Below are 12,610 nucleotides of genomic sequence, written 5' to 3' on the forward strand. Positions count from 1 at the left end.
AAATTTAGAGTGAATCAGAATGCAATCAGATCTTTCTTTGTGCTCAGTTAAAAACAGAGAGATGTCATACCAAAAGGTTAGGCTACTCCTGAAAACCTCAATATACTGTGGCTGATGTGTCTTATTGAACAAGATCAAATAAAAGATGCCCTCTAACTGACTGAGCAACATAGCAACATGAGTGTTTATAGCCTGACCTCTAGTGGCGCAAAAAAACAAAACAAAAAAAACACTGGCAAAGTAGGCTATTGAACACAATTGAACATTTTCTTTTGGTTGAAGGATGTGTTACAGGATTATTTTTGGACATTGACATTTAATACTAGATCTTTCTCTTGATTCCTTTCTCACGATTTAATACTTGATTAATAAGTTATTAATAATGTCTTCCTTAACAGCTCTAGAGAATGGGATTTATTTACTGTAAATATTTTAATAAAACTGCAAACAAAAGATCACAGCATAATAAATCATACAGATAGTCCCTATATCACATAATGTAGTGTCATAGTACAGAAATTTAATTACTAGGTTCAGTTTAACAAGTTACATTAATATGCAAGACATTTTCACAATATTTTTGTATGATCCACAGTGATTGTGGCAAATATACTACAGAGGTAGAAAAGCAGATATCTGAGGAGGTGAAAATGTAACAGTTGAGATGATGATGGACATACAGTACAAGTGAAAATATATTGAGATACTGTGTTTTATACATTTTCAAAAACACACATCCAGCACACATGCGCACGTACACACACACACACACACACACAAACACGGTTTTGTTATCTTTGTGGGGATTCTCCATAGGTGTAATGATTTTTATACTGCACAAACTGTATATTCTATCCCCTTACACTAACCCTACCCCTAAACCTAGCCATCACAGAAAACTTTCTGCTATTTTACATTTTCTAAAAAACATAATTTAGTATGTTCATTAATCAATTTCCCTCATGGGGACCACTGGCTAGTCCTCACAATGTAGGTGATTTCACGTTTTACTATCCTTGTGGGGACATTTGGTCCTCACAATGTAATATAAACCTGTGAACCTGCGCGCACACACACACACACACACACACACACACACACACACACACAGAGAGAGAGAGAGAGAGAGAGAGAGAGTATTACTCAAGGAATAGGTCAAGTTTCCTCTTGATGTTGTCGAAGGCATCTTTGCCCATATAATCAACGTGACCTTCCTCCCACATGCGCCGGCGCTCCGAGTCTTCCTCCTCTGTCTCAGCAGCGATCTACAATGGGACCATATGATAGAATCCATCTTCAGTTACAATATTACTATCACAATCATAATGATAAGTATGTAGTTCTTCATGGGGGAAAAATACTGGTTTATTCTGCAAATTCAAATCTAATAACTGCTCTAATAAGCCACCATTAGATGGCAGTATATACACTGATTTTGCAAGAAAAAACACCCACCTCAAACTTCATTATGTGAAGCAGTGTTATTTTAGCATTATTGAGATACTATCAGTTTTTATTAGTATTTTGAATTAGTTTTTATTTTTATATTTTCCGTTTCCAATGTAAGTGTGTTATTTTTATTAGTTTTAAAAAAATGTCTATAGTTTTTATTCCAGTTGTATTTTTAGTTATTCTAGTGCATCAAGTTAAATAAAAATAAAAAAATCAAGAAATGTTGTAGCTGAACAAAATTATAATTATTATTATTATTTTTAAGTTGACGTTTATTTCAAATAAAGAAAAAAATAGGCTTTGGTTTTAGTTTACTGTAATGCAAATATGTAATGCACATATGTAGAGACATATTTAGGGAAATGGTGACATCTATAGATAAAATTTACAAAATTATTATTATAATTTGTTTTACTTTTTGAGCAGAACTCATACTCGAGTATCTTGGAAATAAGTAATTATTATAAAAGTATAAATGAAAAAAAATGTATAACATCAAAATCAAAGTATTTTTTCCCATAAGCCAGGCACATTCATACATACAGCTTTTCCAGTGCCTACGGCAGAATCATCAGCAGTCTCTGGGTCTTTGTGTTCAGTCTCTTGCTCAGATGGAGGGCTGACTATAGGGGTCTCTTCAGTCTCCCCACCAGGCAGGACATCAAAGAGAATATTCTGAGAAGACAGGATAGAGAAATAAGTAAGTAAATAAATGAATAGGCCTTCTCCTAAAACACTAGACAAAATACTTGCACATTCACAATGTATGCAATAAATGAAATAAATCTAATAAATGAAAACAAAATTGGGATTTGGAGGTGGGGGTTGGCACTTAGATGTGGTGGAGAAGATATGAAAAACCAAACTATAGTTTCTTAACTTTGCCTTGACTGAAGTTAACTTGATATTGTATTTTTTACAAACAAGTAAGGGCCAGTTGAAGGGAAACATAAATGTAGCATAAATGCTAAATGTAATGAATTTAATTTAATTTAATTTAATTTATTTATTTGAGCATTAGATTCTTGTGAAGTAATGGAATGTGTGTACTGGATCAAACAAAAAAACTGCTCTGGAGCATACAAGAAATCGAATGGATTGACACCAAACTGCCAAAAATTATATTCTTTTCTATTAAATCAAAAGTTCTGGTCCATTTTAATCCCTGAGTCTTTGCATTACATTTAAAATATCTTTACAGTCATTGTGTTTTTGCAACTATCTGAACTGATTTTTGTTCTCTTTGTGTTGGGTTGAGTCACTGTTGGGTGTCACTGGATTTGTCTAAAAGCCCAGAGGGCACAATACTTTTAAAGGAAGTAGAGTTGATTCAGAGAGAGACTCAGAGTGAGAGATGAATCAAGACTGCATAATGTTGTTGTTGTTGTTGTTTTTGTTCAGAATTCTTAAATTCAGTTATTCAAACCTCCATTTCTCTGGAAGGGCAGCTCAAACTATCACTTAGGATTTCCTCAGATTTTTTAGATGAGCTGATTGTCAGTGAGTCCAAAGTCAGATCTTGGAGAGGTGAAGAGAGTCTCATCTCTCTGTGGAGGGCTTCAGTGCTGCTCTTTTGGCTGTGTGTTGGAGTTGGATGTGTCTGTGAAGAATCCAACTGCTGCACTGACTGCAAACCAAGAAAAAGATCACAGATGACTCACAAATGAAATATATTTTAACATTATGGGCCCTATCTTGCACCCGGCGCAAATGACTTTGTACACTGACGCATGTATCATTCCTATTTTGCACCCGCGCAAAGTGGGCTTTTCCCTCCACAGACGCACGTCGGTAAACTAGGAAATGAACTTGCGCTGTTATATTTTAACATTAGGTCTATTAAATATAATAATTATGCTAATGGATATTTAAAGGGAAAATCTAACCAAAAATAAAAAATCTGTCCATCATTTACTCACCCTCATGTCGTTCCAAACTCATATGACTTTCATTCATCAGTGGAACATAAAAGAAGATATTTTGAAGAATGTTGGTAACCCAACAGTTTACCACTGACCTCCACTGTATGGACCAAAATATATAATGAAAGTCAATGGGAACCGAACGTGCTGGGTTACCAACATTCTTCAAAATATCTTCTTTTATGTTTCACAGAAGTAAGAAAGTCATACAGTACATGTTTGCAATGACATAAGGGTGAGTAAAGTATTACAGCATTTTATTTTTGGGGGGTGGACTATCCCTTTAAAGGTTCAATGGAAGTAACACTGCTATGTACAACACGAAAAACAAAATATCTGATGTTAGTGTAGTCTTACATAGTCTTCATTCTTGTCATCCTTCTTAACTTGTAGCTGGTTTTGACTGTAGTACTCCGCCCACCATAAATGCATAAATTGTGCAAAGTTCTTGCTGGAATCCCTAAAAGATGACTCACTGGCAGCCTGTGGATTATATGAATGATGCCAGGGCTTGATCCCACCCAAGAAGTGGACGATTTTTGCATGGTGGCCATACCTGTACAAAACCAGAATGCTTATTTGTCCTACTTGAGTATGTATTTAATGTGGTATATGATTACTTAATAAACATTACACAAATATAGAGTGAAAACTAACTTACTGCTGAAATGCTGGCAGATAAGTGTAGACAGCACTGGCTGTGAGGTTGTACACAAATGGTAAATGCTTCCTGATATCTTTTACTGCCCAGTCACTGAAGAAAGTGTTTAAAACACCCTGGTCTCCTCCTATACATGACAGGTTTTGTCATATTAATGTCATTAATAGATTTATATTTGACAGTACTATAGTACCGTGAGTGAGTGAGTGAGTGAGTGAGTGAGTGAGTGAGTGAGTGAGTGAGTGAGTGAGGTGAGTGAGTGAGTGAGTGAGTGAGGTGAGTGAGTGGAGTGAGGTGAGTGAGTGAGGTGAGTGAGTGAGTGAGTGAGTGAGTGAGTGAGGTGAGTGAGTGAGTGAGTGAGGTGAGTGAGTGAGGTGAGTGAGTGAGTGAGTGAGTGAGTGAGGTGAGTGAGTGAGTGAGTGAGTGAGGTGAGTGAGTGAGGTGAGTGAGGTGAGTGAGTGAGGTGAGTGAGTGAGTGAGGTGAGTGAGGTGAGTGAGTGAGTGAGTGAGGTGAGTGAGGTGAGTGAGTGAGTGAGTGAGTGAGGTGAGTGAGTGAGGTGAGTGAGGTGAGTGAGTGAGGTGAGTGAGTGAGGTGAGGTGAGTGAGTGAGTGAGTGAGGTGAGTGAGTCAGAATATTCAGAATATCCCAAATATACCCTGAATTCGAATCCACATCAGACACACAGAAAATCCCATATTTACTAGGAGAAATGCCCAAATGTGAGATAATTGCTGCAAAATATGTCTCCTCATGCCATGAAATGAGGACAACCAGTGGAACCTCAGATGAATAAATAATTGTACAAATTTTCAAATAATTATTATTTTGATTGTTTGATATTTTAGTAATTGTTTTATTTTATTTTTTATTGTTCACTTTTATTTATCTATATGTTTGTATATGTCTATTGCTTTGGCAATATTGTGCTATTGTACACATTCATGCCAATAAAGCTGAATTGAATTGAATTGAGTGAGGTGAGTGAGTGAGTGAGTGAGTGAGTGAGTGAGTGAGTGAGTGAGTGAGTGAGTGAGTGAGTGAGTGAGGTGAGTGAGTGAGTGAGGTGAGTGAGTGAGTGAGTGAGGTGAGTGAGTGAGTGAGTGAGTGAGTGAGTGAGTGAGTGAGTGAGGTGAGTGAGTGAGTGAGTGAGTGAGTGAGGTGAGTGAGTGAGGTGAGTGAGTGAGTGAGGTGAGTGAGTGAGTGAGTGAGTGAGTGAGGTGAGTGAGTGAGGTGAGTGAGTGAGTGAGTGAGTGAGGTGAGTGAGTGAGGTGAGTGAGTGAGTGAGTGAGTGAGGTAGGTGAGTGAGTGAGGTGAGTGAGTGAGTGAGTGAGTGAGTGAGTGAGGTGAGTGAGTGAGGTGAGTGAGTGAGTGAGGTGAGTGAGTGAGTGAGGTGAGTGAGTGAGGTGAGTGAGTGAGGTGAGTGAGTGAGTGATTGAGGTGAGTGAGTGAGTGAGTGAGGTGAGTGAGGGAGGTGAGTGAGTGAGTGAGTGAGTGAGTGAGGTGAGTGAGGTGAGTGAGTGAGTGAGTGAGGTTAGGTGAGTGAGTGAGTGAATGAGGTGAGTGAGTGAGTGAGTGAGTGAGTGAGTGAGTGAGTGAGTGAGGTGAGTGAGTGAGTGAGGTGAGTGAGTGAGGTGAGTGAGTGAGTGAGTGATTGGAGTGAGTGAGTGAGTGAGTGAGTGATTGGAGTGAGGTGAGTGAGTGAGTGAGTGAGTGATTTGAGTGAGGTGAGTGAGTGAGTGAGTGAGGTGAGTGAGTGATTGGAGTGAGGTGAGTGAGTGAGGTGAGTGAGTGAGTGAGTGAGTGAGTGAGGTGAGTGATTGAGTGAGTGAGTGAGTGAGTGAGGTGAGTGAGTGAGTGAGTGAGTGAGTGAGTGAGTGAGGTGAGTGAGTGAGGTGAGTGAGTGAGTGAGTGAGTGAGTGAGTGAGTGAGGTGAGTGAGTGAGTGATTGGAGTGAGGTGAGTGAGTGAGTGAGTGAGGTGAGTGAGTGAGTGAGTGAGTGAGTGAGTGAGTGAATGAGGTGAGTGAGTGAGTGAGTGAGTGAGCGAGGGAGTGAGGTGAGTGAGTGAGGTGAGTGAGTGAGGTGAGTGAGTGAGTGAGTGAGGTGAGTGAGTGAGTGAGTGAGGTGAGTGATTGAGTGAGTGAGTGAGGTGAGTGAGGTGAGTGAGTGATTGGAGTGAGGTGAGTGAGTGAGTGAGTGAGTGAGTGAGTGAGTGAGTGAGTGAGTGAGTGAGTGAGGTGAGTGAGTGAGTGAGTGAGGTGAGTGAGTGATTGGAGTGAGGTGAGTGAGTGAGGTGAGTGAGTGAGTGAGTGATTGGAGTGAGGTGAGTGAGTGAGTGAGGTGAGTGAGTGAGTGAGGTGAGTGAGGTGAGTAAGTGAGTGATTGGAGTGAGTGAGTGAGTGAGTGGAGTGAGTGAGTGATTGGAGAGAGTGAGTGAACGAGTGAGTGAGTGAGGTGAGTGAGTGAGTGAGTGAGTGAGGTGAGTGAGTGAGGTGAGTGAGTGAGTGAGGTGAGTGAGTGAGTGAGTGAGGTGAGTGAGTGAGTGAGGTGAGTGAGTGAGTGAGTGATTGGAGTGAGGTGAGTGAGTTGAGTGAGTGAGTGAATGAGTGAGTGAGGTGAGTGAGTGAGTGAGTTGAGTGAGTGAATGAGTGAGTGAGTGAGTGAGGTGAGTTGAGTGAGTGAGTGATTGGAGTGAGTGAGTAAGTTGAGTGAGTGAATGAGTGAGTGGGTGATTGGAGTGAGTGAGTGATTGGAGTGAGTGAGTGAGTGAGGTGAGTGAGTGAGTGAGTGAGTGATTGGAGTGAGTGAGTGATTGGAGTGAGTGAGTGAGTGAGTGAGTGAGGTGAGTGAGTGAGGTGAGTGAGTGAGTGAGGTGAGTGAGTGATTGGAGTGAGTGAATGAGTGAATGAGTGAGTGATTGGAGTGAGTGAGTGAGTGAGTGAGGTGAGTGAATGAGTGAGTGAGTGAGTGAGTGATTGGAGTGAGTGAGTGAGGTGAGTGAGTGAGGTGAGTGAGTGAGTGAGGTGAGTGAGTGAGTTGAGTGAGTGAATGAGTGAATGAGTGAATGAGTGAGTGATTGGAGTGAGTGAGTGAGTGAGGTGAGTGAGTGAGTGAGTGAGGTGAGTGAGTGAGTGAGTGAGTGAGTGAGTGAGTAAGGTGAGTGAATGAGTGAGTGAGTGAGTGAGGTGAGTGAGTGAGTGAGTGAGTGAGTGAGGTGAGTGAGTTGAGTGAATAAGTTGAGTGAATGAGTGAATGAGTTGAGTGAGAGAGGTGAGTGAAAAACAGAGATGCCGACAATGAGAACATCAGTTATCTCTATCACCGAAAACTTTAACAATATAGGAATACTTTAAGAAAGAAAAAATAACAAAACCCAATAAGTCATCTCAGGGAAATTGAATAATCCTTAGAACTTCTGGAAACATTGGAACAACACACTAACCAAATCTTACCATCAAGAACTAACCATCCAGAATGGAGATGTTTGGATAAACCACTTCTCCAACCTCTTTAGTAATATAAACAGAAATCAGGAACAAAATGCCCTGTACGACAAACTGAGGGTTTTAGAATCAACCATCAAAGACTACCAGAACCCCTTAGACTCCAATTACACTAGCCAAACTATTAGACAAAATACAAACCCTGAAATCGCAAAAAGCCTGTGGTGTCGATGGCATCCTAAATGAAATGATTAAATACACAGACCACATATTACAATTATCCATCCTCAAGCTCTTCAATATCCTTTTGAGTTCAGGTATATTGCCCAACATCTGGAACAAAGGTCTTATTACCCCAATCCATAAAAACGGAGAAAGATTTGACCCTAATAACTACCGTGGTATTGTGTAAACAGCAACCTAGGCAAACTTCTCTGCAACGTCAGACCATACACTCTCCATACATACCTTAATCGATAAGCAAATCAACCAAAACAAAAGTAACATTTTCTCATGCTTTGTTGACTTCAAAAAAGCTTTTGACTCCATTTGGCATGAAGGTCTTTTTCTTCAATTAATCCAGTCCGGCATCGGAGGAAAAACATATGACATCATTAAATCAATGTACACAAACAACAAATTTGCAGTAAAAATTGGTAACAAACACACCGAATTCCTCCCTCAAGAGTCGTGGAGTGAGACAGGGCTGCAGCTTAAGTCCGACTCTGTTCAATATATACATAAATGAGCTAGCGAGGGCTCTGGATCAGTCTGCAGCACCTGGTCTTACTCTACTGGACACTGAAGTCAAATGCCGATGATCTGGTGCTGCTGTCTCCCACAAAAGAGGGTCTACAGCAGCATCTAGACCTCCTGCACAACTTCTGTCAGTCATGGGCCCTGTCAGTTAACTCCAAAAAGACAAAAATAATGATTTTTCTAAAAAGACCCAGCCGCCAAGACCAACATCATAGTTTTAAATTAGAACACACACGATAAAACGGTATCGTTATTTATCGACGGTACACCATTGTCGGTAACGATATATAAAAAATTTTCGATATATCGCTCGCTATTTTCATTAAAATGTGCGCGCATCGCTGGCGCGACCACCACAACATTTCCCAACATCAAATGGCATATTAATGAAACGTAATGAAAGCAGAACGAAACTGCACTACTCACTGTTTTGTGCTTCACGGACCGTTTATCTGTTTGGACCAATGTCAGTGCAGCAACACTGTTACTACACAGTGCTAAGAGATCCAGTATAGAAAGGATTTGAGCATTTGAATTCGCCACTGAAGTAACATTCACCATGAATTTAATGTAGTAACACTAACTGTAACCATGGAAGTTTGGCAGGAACAGTAAAATGCTTTCAAGTAAGTCACACATCTTTTTCCAGCACTTCAAAACTAAAATATTATCATATTTTTAAATGTTATTTTTAATGTGATGACCAAAACATTATTTGTTCATTCTTCAAAGATTACTCCCATTTATAAAACTAAAAGTTTCAAGATGTAGGAAAACTCACACTTATTTAAAAATAATTTTTCTTTAAATAAATATATACATATTTTTTAAATCAAGGAAATTTCTCTGGCATTTCTTTCTTTTTGCCACTGTGTCATATAGAACCGAACCGTGAATTTTGTGAACCGTTACACCCCTACTTATTACAGATGTTGATCTACCTCAAAGTTTGCCTTGATTGTTCTATGTTTACACTTTTACATTGCACACATTTTGTAACATTCTATTTAAGTTCAAGAGTTTCTTTAGAACTTACTTTTTTATCTTAATATAAGACAAAAAAATAATTTTGTTTACAATTCTAACTTTTCTACTTGTCTTAAAAAAAAGTTATAAAAAAGTCAATAATTATCGATACCGAATGATATTTTTTACCTATATCGCCCTATGAGTGGGTGAGTTGAGTGATTGGTGTGGGTGAGTTGAGTGAATTGAGTTAGTGAGTGAGTGAGTGAGTGAATCAAAGAATTAATAAATGAATCAATCAATGAATCAATCAACAAAGAGCCACAGTTCAAAGGGTTGGTAAGTTTGTTTTAATGTTTTTGAAAGAAGCCTGTTATGCTCACCAATAACACAATATAAAACAGTAATATTGTGAAATATTATTACAATTAAAACAACTGTTTTCTATTTGAACATATTCTAAAATGTAATTTATTCCAAACTGAATTTTTAGCAGCCATTACCTCAGTCTTTGGTGTCACATGATCCTGCTTAAGAAACATTTATTATTATCAATGTTGTAAACAACTGTGCTGCTTAAAAATTTTGTGGAAACCATAATGATGAATATAATCTTTGATGATATAAAGTTCATTTTTAACAGCATTTATTTAATATATACATTTTGGTAACACTTTACTTAAACGTAAAGTGTACACTTTACGTAGAGTGTTACCAAATGGTAGTGTATATGCAACCCGATCTCACGGCAATTCGTACAAATTTTACCAGGTGGCTAATTCGTACCAATTCATACGACCTCACTCGTACGAATGAGAAAGATTTTTGCTAAATCGTACATATTTTACAAGTTGCCCAATTCGTACGAATGACCGACACCTGACCCCGCCCCTAAACCTAACCATCACGTGGGTTTGGACAAATCGTACGAATTCGTACGAGTGAGGTCGTACTAATTTGTACGAATTAGCCACCTTTTAATCACTCGTACGAATTCGTACAAATTGGTTGTGAGATAGCGTTGGTATGTGATGCTCCTGTTGTTGCTTTTAAAGATTAAAAATACAAATGTGACAAAACAGTATTTGAGGCTAATTAAAGTTCCAACACGCATTGGGCACATCTGATTTTGACTTAACTTAAAAGATGTTAATGTAATATACACTAAATATAACTGAGTGACTCACCATCAAAGCTGCCGTGTTGTGCGGCGTGTTCCAGTATTTGGGTATGGGTATTCAGGGAGGGCCTGAACACAAATACCCCAGAGTTGAAGCAATCCGGCCAGCCTGGATCAGGTGCAGCAGACAATTCTTCATATTCAAACAGCTCATCAACATTACACAGTACCTGCGGCACAGAATAATATAACAGCCTAGTTGTGGGGCCATCAACTCATAAATTATCCTCAAAGTATGTACCTGCACTGTAACATATGCAGACCGTGGCACTTTGTTTATTATTGCATATTTTGCACAATAATATTTAGTTATGTATTCTGTGTTCCTAAAGCTTTGAACACCTTGGTGTACTTTAATGGCCATCTTTACTTTCATTTAAAGATGGTGTTAAATGCTAACGATGTCTGATATAGTGTACAGCACCTTGGTCAACTACTGTTGTTTTTAGTGGTGCTATATAAATAAAGTTGAGTTGAGTTGAGATTTATCAGAACAGAACCAATTACTCACAAGTGTGTCTGCATCCAAGAACACACACTTGCTGAACTGTGTAAGGGTCCAGCAGTGGAGTTTGGTGAAGGTGACCCCTAGTTCAGGACGTCCCAGCCAGGTGAGATGTGCCTTGTCTCTACTGTCCAACACATCTACCACGACAACTTCATCAAACACGTCCTCCAGGGCCAATCTAGAAGAATGCATAAAAATCAATGAGGCAAAAAAAAAAAAAAAAAAAGACAAAGACAATCCAAGATAGATGAGAAGCAACCCAAAGAAAGATTAATGTTGCACTGGCATTGAAAACTATTACAGACTTTAATAGTACCATGCATGGGAAAGAATTACCCTTTTGAAAGTCAAATATTATTATCAAGCTAAATGTACAGAAGGAGCTTAATCACTCTTCATAGCCCTTACTTCTGAAGTTTGTCAGGAAAGGATTGATGTTATTTCAGAATTAATAGTGGAGGACAGTTGCTCACTCACCTTCCTACCCTAGAAACATTGGGGGAAACCATGACCACTAACTTCCTTGATGTTCCATGTCTGCGCAAACTTTTGCCTACCACTATACATCCCATGCAATAGGCATCTGTAGTGGCCAGGGTCACAAAGGCCTGAGCCTCTGAGAGAAAGAGACACACAAAATACCAGACATAAATAGTAAACAGAGGACAATAGTGCAATAAATGTGCTTTGGACCAATACCAATAAAAAATTGTAAAGCACATTTTTACATGCTGTTTTTTTATAAAGTATTTTTTGCAGTAAGTTTTACAAGAAAATACTATTTCAGTCTTTATAGGTCAAAATTGCATTCATTAATTTCTTTGTGAAATTTACTAGCACTTTTTGAGTGAAAAATGTCACCCAATTTGTTTCACTGTTCTAGTCACATTTTATTTGAAATGATCATGATCTTAATTTAATTTGTTTAACTAAAATTCAGACATGCCTGAATGAAATTAATTTTTGTAGCCTTAATGGACCAGATATTGGTTAAGGAAAAGCAGCCAACAAGTGCGAAGCACACATCTGAATAGTAGGCTAATAGTAATTAAAAAAGAAGAAATGTGTGTCTAAGTCGAACTTTTGACTGGCATTAATAAGGTGGGTTTCAAAAAGCACACAACAAGGTTTCGAGTTCTCTCAATGACTCATTACATTCACCCGCCATTGTGAACTAGTTACTGATATAGCCTACACAAGATATCACCTTAGTTGTTTTCCTGTGTCCTCCTGACTCCCTGGCAGGCAAAAGGAGCAGATGGCAAAATGACACAACTGGATGGCATGGTCAGTGACTGAACTTGAAATGAACAGGCTTGATATGACAGCACTTTGAATAAACAATTTCTCTCAAAACACCATTAGCCTATTATATCTAAGTTTGTTGGATTATGTAAAATCACACCGACCGTCCTTCCCAGTTAATAATTAAGTCAGCTCAAATACATTGTTACTCGGTCTAGACATTTGGACGTAAACATATTAGAGGGGTCAGCTTACCCGTCATTTCTCAAGTCTGATTTTTATGTCGCTCTTCGAAGTAACGAGGGGAAATCTTTTATGGAACAAGTGCTATAAAGTAAATGGCAGTGTTTAAAATAAATGATGAAAAGTCGATGAAACGGCAGTACAGGTCTTTCTTCAAACAGCATGCAGCGTTGCCTTCAGTCAACGTTCACTGACAAGTGGGAAAAAAAAGATTGATATAGCCTAACGGTAT

The 12,610-nt window shown here is 38.8% G+C and overlaps 1 protein-coding gene across 1 annotated transcript; it reads right to left on the reverse strand.

Moving 5' to 3' along the window:
- Positions 1-1,088: 1,088 nt before the first annotated feature.
- gyg2 (glycogenin 2) lies at positions 1,089-11,613 on the reverse strand. Its single transcript, XM_056254410.1, has 8 exons — positions 11,368-11,613; positions 10,894-11,068; positions 10,390-10,552; positions 4,036-4,162; positions 3,732-3,930; positions 2,879-3,079; positions 1,996-2,127; positions 1,089-1,265 (listed from the first exon to the last, which is right to left on the reverse strand). Exons 1-8 carry the CDS (start codon positions 11,610-11,612, stop codon positions 1,140-1,142), a joined length of 1,368 nt encoding a protein of 455 aa, XP_056110385.1. The 5' UTR covers position 11,613; the 3' UTR covers positions 1,089-1,139.
- Positions 11,614-12,610: the final 997 nt, after the last annotated feature.

This window comes from Rhinichthys klamathensis, unplaced genomic scaffold (assembly GCF_029890125.1).
Source record: "Rhinichthys klamathensis goyatoka isolate OS25496 unplaced genomic scaffold, OSU_Roscu_1.1 h1tg000111l_1, whole genome shotgun sequence".
NCBI classification, from domain to species: domain Eukaryota; kingdom Metazoa; phylum Chordata; class Actinopteri; order Cypriniformes; family Leuciscidae; genus Rhinichthys; species Rhinichthys klamathensis.